Genomic DNA, 18374 nt, shown 5'->3' with positions numbered 1-18374 from the left:
AACTGTGTACTGTAACACAGAAATGTTTAGACAACACACAACCGTTGAGACATCCTCAAGTCCTCCCGTCTTCACCTTTGAGACTACATTGTGCTGCTTACTTTAGAACTCAATTATCAACTATCAAATCAAACCACATCCTTACAACAAGTATCCATCACATGGATAAAAGCAATCTATTCATTTTCTATACAGACTAACAAGAACTGCTTAGGTAAATCAAAATTGTTGCGTGCTACGTGATTTAATAAGTAAAGTTTTCACTCCACATGTCTCTCAATGACTACAACCAATATGTGCTGTAAATTTAAGTCAAATCATTTGCATATTTATGAATGGAAATGAAGTTTGTTAGCTGAAAAAATGTGTTCATGTAGTCAGTAATCAGAAAGTCAACACGTATGACAGGAATCAACAATAACAGCCAACTCGAAAGACTAACTGAATAAAGGTATCGAGCGATATTTGTTAATAAATAAAAGTAATTTTTGTCGGAAATGACAGGCGAGCAAACATTCGTTCAGAATTATTGAATTACATGACATGATTTATTGCCAGTTTGAAATTTTTTTTTCATTTTCAACGTCAGGATGATCGGAAATGAAAATTTGCAACTTTTGCAGCTTTTTGTAGACTTCCGTATTGCGCATGTCTTCCAATGCACTGGAATGATAGTGAGGAATTGGAAAGCAGTAGAAGTAAATTGATGTGAGGAAGAGAAGAAAAAAAAATTTTTTTCATCATTAGAAGTGAAAAAATTTTGCTTGAGCTGCACAAAAAAAGTTTGAGTTTAACTAAAACTAGGTTTTAAAAAGGTCTTTACGGACTGTGTAGTGGATATAACTTAATTAAAGTGAAGGATATAACTAAAAGGTGTGTAGTGAGTCAAAAGTGGATAGAAAAATTGATAAAATAAGAAAAAAGTTCAATTTTCATCTGCAAAATGTGCTTTTTTCATCTTTGGATCCAATGGCCAGCAACTTTATGTGAAGCAAAAAATTAGAGTGAAAATTATTGTCGTATCTGTATAATGGCATAAAGTACCGCATTATTTGGATTATGCACTTGAGCAAGCCCTTCGTTTACATTCTCATTTTTTTATATCCACTCACTTTACATGTAGCAACAAACAAATGGCACAACTTATTTGTGTTTTAGTTCTTCATATCTCCCTCGGCTAACCTCTACCGTGAAAATGATAATTCCTTCCTTCTCTCTCTTTCATACAGCATATAATGAAAAATCAATAGATTAAAGTGCTTTTCGTCGCTATTTCTTCTTCTTTTTATACTCACCCAATTCCTATATCCACCTTATGATATATGTATATATTATATATGTGTGTATAATGTCACAAATGCCATGGCACACACAAAAAAAAATAATAATAACAAAATATGGGAAAACACCAGCAAATCACACATTCAACCAGCAGCAATGGCAGTGAAAATAATTTGCATATTGTGCTGCTTTTTGTACTCCTCTCTTTTTTCATTTGCATTATAGTGCCTTTTTTTGTGTGTTGTCTCTACTTTGCCATTTCCCTCACTCATTCGCCCATTTTTCGTGTGGTGATTATGGATTATGTGTATACGTGGTGTATCGCGTACTAGCGGATGAGACAAAAAAAAAGAAGAACAAAATGAAATGAATCGAAAATAAGGTTTTGGTGGAAGGAGACGATATTTTTTTTTCTTACTCTCGGTTCTGTGTTTGTCGCTGCTGTCGAGTAACAATCGAAGAGATAAGGAACAGAACAAAATGTTGGGTTTTACTTTGACAATTTGAAAATTGAGGAAAGAAAATTGTTTTTGGGGACGATTGGGAAGTGATGGATATTGACAAATTGGAGGATTGAACTATTGAGTCTAGTTAGGGATGGAATGACTTGGTGTCGTGTTGGTTTAGGATTGACATTTAATTTCTGTGAAAATATGATTTTACGGATTCTGGAAATGAAGCTCATAACAACCGTTATAGCCTCTTTTGCAATCTATGGCATAGATATGTTGACTCAAGCAACTCATATAGCAACAGACAATGTATTCTCGAGAAGGAAACAAGTACGAAATATCCTGCAATATCCCAATCTCGATCTCATCTCAATCTCGAGATTTTGCCAAATTCGATACATCCTCAACTGCTCCTCAATCCATAGCCATGCCCTCCCCAACACTCCCCTTAATATCTACAGCACGTAACCTATAAACTAACCCCACCACCTTTATCGTCATGGAATATCGGATTATGTAAATTATTCAAATTATAAATTACATGCTGGATATTTTTTTAAACCATAAAAATTCAGTTCCCATTAAGTCAGGTAAATGGGAATTTACATAAATTTTCATTTGATTAAATAAACTGAACTTTATTTTTCTCTCATTTTTTGCGACATAAAAAGGAGGAAAAACAGTCGCACATATATATTTATTTATTTGCACAACATTTCCTCGTTACTTGAGACATTAATCGCTTTTGCTTTCCTTTGGTATGTACATGCGTGGAGATAGGGGGTGGATGAGGGGGATAGTCTTGTTCTGTCAACGGATCAGCCTTAAATTTGCTAGAAAATAGCATATAAAGCTTATTTTCTTCTCCTCAAAGTTCATCCACACTCAAATGTCTAGCTACGTTCCTGGACAAACATATTTACTTGCCTGTGCAAACATGCGCCATTAAACACTTTGTCTGTTAATGAATTTCGTTTGAAATGGTAATGATTGAATTTTTAATGGGCTTCAAAGTAAACGAAGCAACGATTTTTGTCTTCCTTCTTAGAACTTTACTCTTAACAGATCATCCAAGTGGAATATTAAATGGGTTTTCTCATGACAGAAAGAATAATTTCTTCATTCCTTTCTCAGGAATAATTGATTTTTTGGAGCTCTGCTCATTGAAATTAGACATCGTAAATGAAGTCTTGTGTCTTTTTTGGGGGCTTTTTGGAAAAATTCAAAGCTTTTAACAGAAATCAATTTTGAATCATTTGATAGAAAAGGTCATGACAAAAAGCATTCTCGGAAACACTAGAACCTTTTTGATGCCATTGGCAGGATCTGGCATTCAAATTTAATGAAAATTCCACACAATTTCCTTTATTTGTCAAAATTTTTTACCACTTTTAATTGGAATCATTTAAATGATGAGTTGAAGGATAGCAACAAAGTGTGACTGAAAAGGAAATTAATGTCTGTCAAAACAAAGTTTTCAAAATTTCAAGAGCTGAGCTGTTGTGATTGAAAGTATTGTTTGATAGTTGTTAAATGATTTAGGTTGGATTATTAATGCCAATATGAAATCAGATCTGATTCTTTTGAGGTAGTTTGATCTCTTATTGTAGTGGTAAAGTCAATTTTGTAAGGATGTGTAGTCGGGGGTACTTATATGATGGAGATACCCTTCAACATCTGAGTCAACATCCAGCTGTTGAATTTTCTGGTCCATTTCTGTTCCTCTAGTTCTGTCGCTCTCAAACTGTAAGTCATGGAACACTCCAATTGGGTATGTGGCCCTTCTCTTATTACTCAAAGCTTTTGGGGTGGGGTTGAGCTTAGAATCATAGCTCTATCACCACCTCCTGTCCCTTTCTGACTCTTCAATTTGTCCAGGATACTGTCCATGAAATAACTATTGAACAGGAAGTCAGAAACCATAAGAAAAGTTTCATAAAACCTTCCAAAAACCATCCATTCCTCATCCCATCCAAAACATGTCCAAAAAGCCCCAAAAACTTCACCAAAAAGCTTACAAAAATGTCCATAATTTCTACACACAAAACAATACCTTTTTCTATATTCCAAAGCTTGCAAATAAAAAGGAAAGAACATCCACATTCCATTATGTAAAAAAAAAAACGTATATACTCCCTTGATACATAGACATTTTTGGGAAGGGTCGTATAATATTCAACAGGCGGCCATAATTATTTTACGGATCACTTGAAAAGTTAACAAAATTTAATATGCTCAAGATTTGAATTTAAGTGATGATTTGAGTTCCTTAATTTAACATTAAAATGAAGCTTTGATGGATCTAAAAAAGTCATTCTCATTCACAAAAGAAATCAATACCTGAACAATGATTGTGTAACGCTACAATAAAGAAAGAAAAATTGTATAAGAAGTATCCACACAAGTGTCCTATATGAGATGAGCATACAGTTCGATATTCAGGCCATGCATTGACGTCACGTGCGAGCATTATAAGTTAGAATGAAACATCATTTTGACTAGACATATGGAAAGATAAAATATTGTAGACAGATGGAAAATTTCGGAATCACCGCATGCACGAATAAATTTGACCTTAGTTCCTCTTAGTTCGAGAGTGTGATGCTTTGTGTACGAAAATATTTATTATGAATAGAATATTAAACGATGCAGTCTTTTCACCAACAAACTCCTTCAGTTCTTGTATTTTTAATTTATGCGTGGCATAAAAAAGAGAACCAAGGATATAAGCTCGTAAAAATAGAACTTGAAAATGGGTTAGAGAGTGAAACACACTTTAGAGAATAATTTTTTTTATAAATGAGTAAATGGTTATGAGAAGTTGCTGGAAACAAAGCATTAAAAAAATTTTTGCTTTCATTTGTCCCCACCGACAAATTTTTTATGGAAGCTTCTTTTTCCGGAGCTTTATGGTTAAAGTTTATGACTTTAAAATGCTTCTTTTGTCCTTTTTAAAACATTGGTTACTTAGGAACCAAAACGGATAGAATAATGGTGAAAATCTGGACTAAAGACTTGCTGAGCTAGGACATCCTGCTGGAATAGTGCTAGTTTCAATCAAAATATGACTTAATATCAGTCCTAAGCTAGCCTATTACTTGATATTTTCCCAAGACTTTACCTGATTTATCATCAAAGGCATTGCTGGATTTTGGGGTCTTAATTTTCTCATCAAAGTTACAGAACAGAAGCATTAGACTAGGTTTATGATCCCATTTGAATTTCTATAGGCACCCAAGATATTCTGTAGAATTAAATCGAAAAACTAATCCCTTGTTACTATGGACTCTTTAGATTAGTATTTGAAAACGGCTGTGCATCGTCACCTTATGTCTCCGGCGTCCGACGCCCTGCCAGCGAGTATAATAGTCGACGTTTCAACGCTGTCCGATACCAGCATGCAAACTCTAGTTAAGATGGAGTTGAGATTGAGATATATCGAAACTGTATTGATCTTGATTAAGTCTTAATCTCAAAAATTTGTCAAAGTCAAGACATTGAGATCCGAAAACTGTAACTCAGTATTAATGCTCTAAACTCCGGGATTAAGCATATTTAAATTAAACAGATTGGAAACTCTACTCCGTATACACTCGTATTGCTCTATGCAAGCTCTATTATTACCTTCAAATGTACTTTTAAATATCCTTCTATAGTTTAACAACCAACCATGTAATGCGCTCCATATCCAATCCACTTACAAAAGCTTTCCAAAAACATTTTCCCTATTGCATTGTAAAAAATATATATATAAAAAAAGTTGAAAGAGAAAATGAAAAGAATAATGGCAAGTCGAGGCGAGGCAACATAGAATAGTGGAGATGTAGATAGTCAGAGGGTAATAAATTGCATTTTTCATGACATAGTGTCGGAACAGTACCCCTGAAACTTGAACAATAGTATGAGAAAAAATACGAATTGTATGCTCCGCATTTTCACTGCTTGTTTTTAATTTAATGGATTGCTGGATCTTATCATCATCATCACTTTTCCTTTATTATCCCTAAACTCTGTGTGTGTTTGTTTCTCATTGTCCTATATATGCTGTGTTGCAGTTGTTTTCGAAAAAAGTTGTCCATAGAGCACATAAGTTTAAGTTCTGAGAACAGATTGAATCGTGGTCTAAATCCGATTGTTATCAGTTCTGAAAATTTGCTCGAACTTTTCTGATCCTGCAAGGATGAAAAATAGTTTCCGATTCCATTTGAAAGCTTTGCATTCATCCGTCACTAACTCCATCAATTTTCCTTTAATCATCACTGCAATTGTCGATTGTTTCATCATCCATTTTTTTTCCTCATTCCGTTCATGTCTGTAAATAATAACAGGAAGCCTTAACAACAGTGCATCTGCGCTCTGTTGCTAGATACACAATTTCACATCCTCGCTTTTTTCATGTTTAAGAAGAAAAAAACTCCTTAAAAGAAATAAACTTTTTTTCTATGTAAGTAAATCTTTATCAGTACTTTGACTGTGAGCAACAAACACTTGACAAAAAAATAAGAAAATTAATAAAGAGGACGACATAAAAAATATGAAATCTGTGTGGGTACTTGAGTGAACTCGAGTGAAATTTGTGATGATTTGGGAGCTTTTTTACAGCATTGTTTGCAAAAGTATATGAAGATACAATCTATATAATTTACAACATGTAATGAAATGAAGCATATTGAAGAGATTGTTTGATTTGAATGTAGGAAGACATTTTTATTTTCTAAAATTTTTGAATTAGGGTTCGTCTAAGAATTGCTGGTCTGTGTTTCCTGCATTTTGGATTCACAGGCTTGCAATTTTTGGCTGTACCTTAATGTTCCTTCAAGGTAAGGTTTCCCGAAGTTTCGGTCTTGATAAATTCTCAAGAACGAGACTGAGACTATTTGGGTAGTCCAACCCTTATAGTTCAAGCAGGGAAGTCTCGATCTCGATCTCGGGAGCCCCTACTTCAAGGTTGCAATTTTGAACGAACCCTATTTAGAATATTAAGTTTGAAGAATATAAAAAAACCACGATTTTTAATCAAATGGAAGTCGAATAGAGTCAAGAATCAGAAACAATCGTAAAAGTGGTGATAAATATTGTTTTGCTGCATTTGCAGAAACGTGACAGTTCAGTGATGAAGGGGCGTATTCAGTGTGGTGGGAGGAGGTTTGGTGTGGTTTGAGGGTCAGTCTTCTTTCTCCCATTGGGAGGAACTTTTGATATCAATGCTGCATAGGGATTCTTGTTTCTGTAGCTATTTTAGTCGTCAAAAATCAGTATAATTCATTAGGGACATTAGTTTGCCCCCAACTTGATCTTGAGGACGACTTACTTACTTCCTTAGCTGGGGTGCACGATGGCCCATTGCCGCGTTTAAAGAACGTTGTCCCCAACAATTTGGGATATTGAGAACTCTAGCGTCCTTATCAACACAACCAATCCAGGACATTTTCGGTCTTCCTTGAGGACGACTAGCAAATCTTTATCCCCTGAACCTTTCTAATCCAAAACATGTCAATGCCACAAATCCTTACATAACAACTTTCAACCTCTAAACCACACAACATACAAAGCAGAACAAAAAGCTTTAACAATACCTTCCCACTCTTCTCAGAAAGCTCCACAAAAAGAAGCAAAAAAAAAGCTGATGAAATGATTAAAAGCATTTACACAATGTCATAATAAAAAGCAACATTCCTGAGTATACCTTTGATGTCAGGATGGGAATATAAAAATGAAATTTAATGCAAAAATTTTATCATTTTAAAATTATCAAAGGTAAACTTCCATCTTGTTCCTCATCCAAAGACGAACTTGTTATTCTTTCTTGTTATGCTCTCAGATCTTACTTCTTTTTTTAAGGTAGGTAAGGGATGAAAGATTAATTATTGAAGACTGTAAAGAATGAAAGATTAAAAGTGCTTAAAATGAGATTTCTTCCATGTCGGTTACCATAGGAGCTTCTTTTTTTGTGTTACTTCTTTAGATTATTTTTAAATTGAAAAGCTTGTAACGATGGAAGGAAATGAAATGGGTTTGGTTCCAATAAATTTTCTCATCTCTTACTACATGGATTAATTATGTCAGGTAGTCTATTATTTGGGATTTTTGTATGTAATTAATTCCCTTATGTACCGTACTTCCTATGGATGTCTTATGGATGTTTTTGAAAGTTTTTGTGGAAGGAAGTGATGGTCGTTAATTCATGATGTCTATTATGATTGGATTTTTAGACTTTTGATGGAAATTTGGCTCACAACTGCTAATTTAGAGATGGAGTCGTTGACTAATTATGTAACGTTCTTGAGCAGAAGATGGGGTTGTTTGATGGAGGACTGAGATTTTGCTACGGGATGGGGCGGTAGGGCTTACCAACAGCACGAATTTCTCGCATTATGGAATAAGTGAACGGGTCCTTTGACTTTCAAGCAATCACCAGGGTTGCTATAAAATAGCCATTTTGGATGTTCTCATGAGTTTCAAAGTTATATACCCTTACTAACCCACACGTTATTTAGATTTAGTAGCGAATAAATTTGACTCAGTATATCAGAATCATGACTTACATCTTTCCCTCTTCCTCCACCACATCCACAAAGGATATTATCTCTAAGGAACTCCAATTCATATATTAATTAACAAACTTTTGTCGATTTTTTGCTGTCTTCATTTCTTTGCGTAAACAACTTTCCTAAGACTTTCCGTAAGATTTTCATTAAGCAGCTTTATGTGAAAAAAAAAAATATCCATTTCCTCATCTCTAAATTGCCATGCTGGATGAAACAAATGATTCTAGAATTCTCAGAAGGGAAGCATGTTCTGACTAACAAGAATGGCTTTAAGATGATAATTTTGGTTCACATATGTTAAGGCTTGAAACATGAAAAGAATTTTAAAATGGGGAAAATTTAGACATGGAATATCAATCAATTACTTCTGTTCTGCTTTTTTCTTCTTGTCACTCATCTTAATGAAAAAAAAGCACCAAATGATTTGCTTCATTTTCCTAATGTAGCACAGTTCTGGGACAAATTTTTTTTGTAGATGTTCATATAAAATTCTTAAGGAATGAAGATGTAAAATTCTCTAAGGGGCTATAAGACTGCTGACTAGGTTCACTTGTTGTACACTTTTCACTTTTGTTTCAAAAGCATCTCGCTGAATATTTCAGTTCTGTATGAAATAATGATGTCCCATAACTCTGAGAAAACACTTGGGTGTTGCTGTCAACGCCTTGATTATTTATTATAATTTTCTATCAGGTGTGAAACTGTTAGCATGTGTACACTTTATCATGAGACACTTGGGGATGATGTTGAGTCATTAGACTATTCAATTAGAATTTTTTCTTTTGACTTTTAGATGTAATTACATTTTCAGAGTTGAATGATTCTTGATATTGATGAATGTGAGGGGGGTTATGTCTTAGATTGATGGATATGGGACATGCTAGTTTGTATTGAGGCTGCTTATATTTCACAAATTACTGGTTAATATGTTGTTTAAGGTATAATTAAGAAGATAAGGAATTTGAGCTGTGAAAATGAGAAATTTCGGATGTCAGCACTAAAGAGCTGCTTAAGGAAGGTGGCAACTACATGTACGTCCCATAAATACCCGTGGAGGCTTCCTACATTCCGGCTAGCTTGAAACAGTTTGATCAATTTGACTGTAAAACTGTAAAACTATTCAATAATGTGTGAAGTTCCACAAAAGTCACTAAATCACTAGACTCAATGTCAAGCAACTTGAATGTTACCCTTTAAAGCACTATTTTAATGACAACAAAGCCCTTCACAAGTTCCTTAATTCAAAATTCCAAGTAGTACACAAAATAAACTCAAAAATAAGAAATCACAACCTACAATAAAGCACAAAGGAAGTGAAAAATACCGTAAACTGTTGCTTAATGTTGTCTATTTTCTAACCCAAAATATAAATTGCACAATATCATATCAAACCTTTATTTCATAGAATATGAATCCCATACATTTAAAAAAAAATTTACAACATCCTGTTCAGCATACAATCTTTACATTACCTATGTGACAATGAAGGTAGCTTTAAGAGCTTTACTCGAAAAGTATTCCAATTTAGATCCCACATGCATGGCATCTATTGTTGTGTATGGATGATAACTGCGAATGTAATACGATCCCCTCAGGCAAAATAAGGCTGTGGAAAGTGTATTGGATCAATAGAAGGAATTGAATGCTCATCCCAAATCCCTTAAGCTTCTTTATGCCAAACAATAAAGATAGACACATAATTATGTCATAAACAAAAATTTTTGTTCCTTACCATCAATTAACGAATGTGCTTCCTTTCGTCCATAACTTGTTAATCCATATAAACAATAATAATTAATCCGTTGTTATTATCCTTAATTTGTAAGGAAGGAATGGAGAAAAATATTACATTAATTATCAAATTATCTTGAAAATCCTTTCAATCCTTTTTTCCATTTCTATTGTTTGCCTTGTTCCGTTTTCTAATGGATTCTTGTTGCTCACCAAAAATTACAATCCCGACAGCTGAAAAAAGGAAAGGAAAGGCAATAATGTTGTACGGCAACATAGTTTTAAAGCGGCATTAATTAGATAACAACCTAACTTCATTAAGTGCTTCTAATTGGAAATAAAAGAGAATTTTAATTCAATTCCGTTCTCTTTATGTTCAGTTCTCGTCTGTTGGGTGTCATTGGATCATGAATAAGAAGGAAAACGTGATTTGTGAATAATAAAAGAGTTAACAAGCATAGCTGAAATGTAAATAATATTCATAGTGAATTTCTTCAATTTTTTTTACTCTCTAGTGGCGTGTCTGAGTAGTGTTAAGAAGTAAGAAGGAGAGGATTAAGTACGGAGGAAGAACACATAGACTGTGAAATTACAAAACAAGTTGCAGCGTAGTGATATTATACGCCTAATATACAAAATTTAAAATCATATTTAGTAACAAGTATCAGAGAAGTAGGAAACATGGCAATGCCCGTCTGCACACGCTTCTCTGACAATTATGATTTGAAGGAGGAGTTGGGAAAGTGAGTATATATCCGAATAGCACGTGTCTGCAATGGCTATCGTATGACATTGCATGCGACTCACGTTGTATCCACTAAAATTACTAATGACAATCTTATCTATTCCTGTATAACAGAGGAGCATTTTCCATAGTTAAGCGATGCGTTCAGAAGTCAACTGGCCTCGAATTTGCAGCAAAAATTATCAACACTAAAAAGTTAACAGCCCGAGACTTTCAGAAATTGGAGCGTGAAGCTCGTGTTTGCCGAAAATTACAGCATCCTAACATTGTTCGATTACATGATAGTATACAGGAGGAGAACTTCCATTATTTAATTTTTGACCTGTAAGTTGTGCCTTAATATTCCACAATTAGTCACTAAAAGATTTCCATTAAATTAGTGTAACTGGCGGTGAATTATTCGAAGATATTGTGGCACGTGAATTCTATTCGGAAGCAGATGCATCACATTGCATTCAACAGATTCTCGAGTCAGTCCAACATTGTCATGTAAATGGAATTGTACATCGTGACTTGAAGCCAGAAAATTTATTATTAGCTAGTAAATTGAAAGGAGCCGCTGTCAAATTGGCAGGTAATTAAATATCCTTTTTTCAAATTTATAGCAGTCCTTCCACACACTTCTATGTCCTATAGATTTTGGACTAGCAATTGAAGTGCAAGGTGAACAACAAGCATGGTTCGGATTTGCTGGTACGCCTGGATATCTTTCACCAGAGGTCTTAAAGAAGGAACCATACGGAAAACCTGTTGACATTTGGGCATGTGGTGTCATACTTTACATCCTGCTCGTCGGTTATCCTCCATTCTGGGATGAAGATCAACATAAATTATACGCACAAATTAAGGCCGGAACGTATGACGTATGTGATTAATTGATATTAAATTGCTGGTTCCGTTTTTAACTGTTTTGTCATTTCCAATCATGTTTACAGTATCCATAGCCCGAGTGGGACACAGTCACATCTGAGGCTAAGAATTTAATCAATCAAATGTTGACTGTGAACCCACATAAACGTATCACTGCAGCCGAAGCATTAAAACACCCATGGATCTCAGTAAGTATCATCATTTCACTTCCAAAATCCTTTAATGCACAGCAATTTACAATGACTTCTTTATCCTCATAATAGCAACGCGAACGTGTCGCATCAGCTATTCATAGACAAGAAACTGTTGACTGTTTGAAGAAATTCAACGCACGACGAAAATTGAAAGGTGCAATCTTGACGACGATGTTAGCAACAAGGAACTTTTCTAGTAAGCCTTAATATTTCATACTAGGTTTTTTGGTTGAATCCTACTGTGAATTTAATTTCGTCCCAATGAGTGTGTAGACCCTATTTTCATAAAACTTTTGTTATCAAATAAACATTTCGGACAGGCAAAAGCGTCATAGCCAAGGCTAAAGCCGATGGATCAGATGAGAAGATCAAGGAATCTTCAGATTCATCCAACAATAATGACGAGACATGTCTTGATGAAGGAGTTCGATTGAGAAGACAGGAGGTCATCAAGGTGACAGAGCAATTGATTGAAACTATTAATCGTGGAGATTTCATTGGATATACGTAAGCAATTCTATACATATTCCTAAGAGTAAATACCTAAATTTATTTTCCTTTTGTGTCTGAATTGTGAAAATGTAGAAAAATTTGTGATCCACATTTGACTGCATTTGAGCCCGAATCGATGGGAAATCTCGTTGAAGGAATGGATTTCCATAAATTTTATTTCGAAAACGGTAAATATCTTCCTACATATTTCCGATGCTACATCCTTTCCTTTTTTATCCAATCCGTCTGCCCCTTTACATTCAATTTTCAACATATCTGTACAGTTATTGACTAGAACATCGCATAGTAAAGTTTCTTATTCTTTTATTGGAAATAGTGTTGGGTAAAAATTATCGAGCGATCAACACAACAATCCTTAATCCTCATGTTCATTTGCTTGGCGAAGATACAGCATGCATCGCATACGTTCGATTGACTCAATATGTCGATAAGTAAGTTACGGTTCTTTTTATTATTATTTCATCAACGGGGTCGTTTTGGTATCATGCAAAGCTTTGAGGAAGTAAATAAGATCAAAATTGCTATAGTTTGTCATGGGTAGGGAAGGTGCTATTGCATGACATCCGAACGACATCTGAATTAAAGTTTATGATGTCCCGGATTCGATTAAAAGCAAGTTAGATTCTTGGGGTCGGTTTTGTGGGTATATGCTCTAGTTTAGGGAATGTATGCCTGATATACAAACCCCCAGCATCTCAATCTTGATCTAGACATCTAGAATCTTAGAACTTATTGTAATTTCTATCACTAACTTCTTTACATCCCCAAAAACAACATCCAGACAAGGAATTGCTCACTCGCATCAATCAGAAGAGACTCGCATTTGGCACAAACGTGATGGCAAATGGCAAAATGTTCATCTTCATCGTAGCTTCCCCGTGAACCAAACAAACGAAACACAATTTGATCCAAGTAAATAAACACATTTAAGGACATAACTTTACATAATTGCTAAGATCAAACTATCTACTAAATTTGCCACAAAAACTCATCAAAAAAAGCTTTTTAAAAGATGAAAAAATTAACAAAAAAAACATAAAAGATAAATATTTTTAAAGAGACAAATTGATACTGATGATAAGGAACGATGAAGCATGTTTATTCCAATTTAAATGAATTTTTAAAAAGAAAAAAAAAAGTTTTTTTTTTTATTCATATCTCTTTATTGAAAGGAAGTCGCAAAGATTTATGATTGATACCGAGGACGAAAAGAAGTATCTGAATGAAAAAATAAAAAAGTTTGTTCGTTGTTTGATGACTATATAATGGTGATGAATGGAATGGAAATTGTTGAAGGGTACTGAGTGAAATGCTGTTATTGAAATGGTAAAAACCCATAAAATATTGAAGTGGTTGCACAATTTCTGTAATAATGGAAATTATTATTCAGTTCTCTCATTTTTTTATATTCGAGAGCTTTCTGCTCAGTTTTTTTTTTCATATTCACATGGCTTGGTGTGCTGGATTTGACATTTCATCATGTTAGAAATAAAGGGTTGATACTTCAAGTACATTGATTTTAAATGGTTGTGATTGAAAAAGCTTGTGGATATGATTTGATTAATATTGTGAAGTGGATGAAAGCTTTACGTAAAATGAGCAAAGGAACTAACTAGTTTTTGCACTATTGAGGGTGAATTTGTATTGTGCTGCATGCAGCTTGTATTTTTTTGTATGTAGTTTAGGATTATCGAACGGATAAGTAGCATAATCATTATTATGTTCACGAAATTGAGTATGTTCAACTATATTGATAAGAATGTTCATTTAGGTACTCATGCTTCTTGTTTGTTAGGGATAAAGGTTAGATATCAAGTCTGAGCGACACCTTGGATCGAAAATTGGTTCCTAACTGACTCAAACCCAGCAGACTCTTGAAAGCTTGATCTACTTTTATGTACTCGTTGAGCATTCTCCCGAGCATTACTCTCAGCTTCTCCTAAGGTATATCTAGTCAAAATCTCCAAGTCTGCAAGCAAATCATTTAAAATTCCTAACTAAAGGGTGTATCATCAAATTCTATTTACTCAATTCCACCAACTCACTTCCAAAAAGATCAAAAGCTTCATAAGAATTCAAATTCCAACCCACAATGCGTGTCTATAGAAGCATCCAAGAGAACGATTTCCATTTAATTTCTCAAAAGGAATGTACAAGATCGATGGAAGAAGCTTTGCCAAAAAAACAGTGTGAATATAGCAACAAAAGCCCTTTCACCCCATCCGTAATTTCCTCATTAATAATGAAAAGAATAACATCGAGCAATTTCATTCAATATCTACCTTTATTATCTCGATTTCTATTATTCTTGAAATTTGCACTCGAGTAAGCGGAAAATTTGTTAACGAGAGCAAAAAAAAAAAAATAAAATATTGAGAGTGAATAAGAGCCACTTCGAGCAGTTTCCATTCCATCATTGCGTAATGATTGATGATTCTATATTTATATTTATAAATTCATAGTTTATAAGAAATAAAGTAAACATTCAATTTTGTGAGAAATATAAGAAATATTATAATAAAAAAGGGAAGGAAGGAAGATGAAATATTTAAAAGAGATTTCAGGTACTGCCATATTTAATGATAACAAAACTGATGAAAAATTTAAATTTTTATGTGAATTCAAAAAAGAATTTGAGAATTAAAAATTATTTATCAGAGGATGGATTACTGGTGGTATTATTATCTCAATTGTTGGAACTTTTATATCAAGTGGGTTTTTCTTATGAAGGATGTACTTAAGCTCGACCTTCATCTTCCAGATTAATTGAAGGAATGATTTAAAGATGCCAATTAAGAGAATCGATTGCTAGAAGAAGTGTACTTGTGAGCTATTTGTGTACTGATTTTGCTTATTTTTTACATGATACTAATTGAAAAGCACCTGTTATACTAAAATTGACAAGATTCAACTGGCGATTAAATCAACTAGGTTATCCCACTGACTCTAACTAGGGATAATCAACTCTAACCAGGAAAACCTAGACATAACCTATAGAAATAACCAATTCTGATTAGAGATAACCTATTTTAGCTAGGGATAACATGTTCTGACCGAGGATAACCTAATCTAACTAGGGATAACCTACTCTAACTAGGGATAACCTATTCTGACTAGGGATAACCTATTCTGACTAGGGATAACCTATTCTAACTAGGGATAACCTATTCTGACTAGGGATAACCTACTGTTATTAGGGATAACCTACTCTAACTATGAAAATTCTAACTAAAGGTACCAAAACTCATAATTAAATGAGTTAATCACCCTAACCAGGTGAAAATCTGGAATTGTTCAATGAAGATCCGTAACAAAAAATCTAGAAATCAAAAATTTACAACTTGATATAATCCCACCATCTAATCTCTCCTTACAAAAATGAAATGAATATGAAATCTTTTCACAGGAAACAAAAACGAGAAAAATGTTGAATTTTAAGATTTAAGCTTGAAGAAACCAAACAAAACAAAATAAAAAATTTAGCTAGGAAGCTTTTCTTAATTCAAATTTGTAATTAATTATAATACATATAAAAAATGAATAAGAGAATGTTTATAAATAAAAAATTGTTCTATAATAACAAAGTTTAAAGTGAAAGAAAAAATCCATAACTATAGATAACAAAGATGATGCAAGTTTCAAAGTCAAATTTCAATCATTAAAAAAAATGAATTTCAAGTTTTTTTCTTACTTTACTTAATAAAAAACTTTTTTCATTACCTTAAAAAAAATACACTTGAAATCTTTTTTTCCTCCTTAAAGGAAACTGACGAAGAAAACATAAAGAGGAAAAAATTTGTGCAATAGCGTAAGTCAAAGACAAAAGATGTGAAAAAATAAGAAATATATAAAAGAAGATTTTTTCGATAAACTTTTTGAGAAGGAAATTTAAAAACTTTTCTCTCTTTTATGAAAATTTATTCACAAAGTATATGAAAAAAAATTCCAAATTCAATTGAGATTTATTGTCATTTCTGATTATGGCTATGGGAATTATGTTTGAAAATAATTTTCAACATCATTTAAACATATTTGACAATCTTGTTTACATTATTTAAATTTTATTAGTGTTTATTTTGTTGAGTAATTGAATTTTATTGAAAATATTTTAACTTTGTTGAGCTTTTAAATTTTAACGGAATTGTGCAATTTGAATTTTCGCCTTTTATTACTTTTTGCATCTTTTTTTGAATCAATTTGTAATTTTATCAAAAAAGTTTACAACATTTTGTCAACTTTTGCATCATTTTGAATCAATTTTGTCAATTTTTGCATCTTTTTTGAAATTTTTGCATCATTTTTTTGAAAAATCTTTTCAATTTTGTCAATCTTTGAATCTTTTTGTAATTTTTTGGATCCTTTTTGAAAATTTTGCATCAATTTTATCAAAAGTTCTACTTTTCAAATTTTAAAAATTCGTTATTTTTCCAATTATGTCAAAACCGAATAAAAATTCCACTTAACTCAAAATATTTGCTTAAAAAAACTCTAAAAGGTCGAAATAATCTTACTCATGCTAAAGATGACCAATAATAGAATTCAGAAAAATCATCAACAGAAATGCCATTAAATTTAACTTTAAGAGAGAATTGTTGACTATCAGTCATTTATGAGACATTTATTCTGAAAAAAAAAAGAAACATTTTCCAAAACTTATTAAAAAATGAGCTTAAACTAAATCTACTTAAAGAAATACCTAAATCTTGTGGCTATTAAAATTTTTAATATTAAAGACATTGAATGTAAGAAATTTGCCTGAATATTTTCGAATGAAATTTAATTCTTAATTTTTCTGAACTTTTTCAAACTTTTTGTAAGAATCTTAAAAGTATTTGAACTTTTTATTTGATCCAAAAGTCAGTTGTTCATGCATTCTATGTAGCAAAGGCCAGAAATTTTCGTAAAAAATCTTAGAAAATTGTTTGAACGAAATTGAAATTTTTGAAGTATTTACGATTGTTTCTGACCTTTACTTTAAAGGGAATTTAGAGAATATTTAATGTGGGACTTAGTATTCCTGTGGTAACCCAAGTAACAGAGTAAACACCTGCCATACTCAAGACTATGCCTAAAATTCTCTTTTGTTCCGTGAATTGATCAAATTTTGATGTAAATTGTGGATGAATATGCCTAGTAGCAAATAGATAGTAAACTTAAAGTCAAATTTACATCAAAATTTGGCTTTTCAATTTGACTAACTTCCAAAAAACCCATCCTTTGATTGGAGGAACTCACTTATGAAGAATATTCAGCAATTTTGTCACAATTCTTTTAAAAAACTGAAAGTATCCAACATCCATTCTTCGTCATGAGTGAACCCGACCCCCTTCAACCCCCTTCCAGCCCCCTCTCCCTCTTACCTCCTTAGCCAATTTAGACGTCATATGTTAATGACCACATCATTGTATTATTCATTGTCAAAATCATTTACTGATAAGATTCTAAAAAGGAAATTCAATCGTTAAAGTTTGTAACTCTTTAAAAATGAATTCAAATGAAATGAATTTATTGAACGAAAATTTAAGGATAATTAAGGAGCCTGAAACTTAACAAAAATTATCTTAGTGAATTTTTCACTAAGAAAATATTCACAATTATTGAATGAATTTTGAGAAAATGATTTGAAATTACTTCAAAATATGAAAATTGGATTGAAATTTCTCATAATTAATTCCAAATAAATTTTATCAAATCTATAAAAATTTTGTTATTTGTTTAAAATTTGTTACGTTGCCTAAAATATTTAAAAAATCTAAAAAAATTGCTCTTTTTGAAAAATTTTTATCATAAAAAAATCTTAAGAAACCTAAAAGACATAAGAAAGAATCCATTAGTCGATAGTAAAATCAAATACAGGCCTACAAAAAGTCTTTTTATTATTAAAGAAAAAATTGCACAAGATGAATAAAAAAAAAACCTAAAATTGTCTCTTCTACATTAAAAAACATTTAAAAACGAAATGAAATCCTTAAACATTTTAAACAAGTAAATGAATTTAGAAAAGAATCAAATTTAAAGCTGTTGACGAAGAAAAATTTCA

The 18374-nt window shown here is 32.6% G+C and overlaps 1 protein-coding gene across 1 annotated transcript; it reads left to right on the top strand.

Moving 5' to 3' along the window:
* Window positions 1-752: 752 nt before the first annotated feature.
* Window positions 753-16319, top strand: LOC139093430 (calcium/calmodulin-dependent protein kinase type II alpha chain-like). The gene is given in 11 exon segments (XM_070644158.1): window positions 753-873; window positions 10528-10755; window positions 10872-11081; window positions 11138-11331; window positions 11394-11620; window positions 11693-11815; window positions 11891-12017; window positions 12142-12328; window positions 12407-12501; window positions 12651-12765; window positions 13116-16319. Coding segments are annotated over 10 exon segments (1479 nt in total). The 5' UTR covers window positions 753-873; window positions 10528-10693; the 3' UTR covers window positions 13255-16319.
* Window positions 16320-18374: the final 2055 nt, after the last annotated feature.

This window comes from Chironomus tepperi, unplaced genomic scaffold, assembly GCF_022539635.2.
Source record: "Chironomus tepperi strain 1889 unplaced genomic scaffold, CSIRO-AGI_Ctep_v1 contig_335, whole genome shotgun sequence".
In the NCBI taxonomy this organism is placed as follows: Eukaryota; Metazoa; Arthropoda; class Insecta; order Diptera; family Chironomidae; genus Chironomus; species Chironomus tepperi.
The sequence above is the reverse complement of the archived record's forward strand: the minus strand, read 5'-3'. Positions and strand labels throughout refer to the sequence as shown.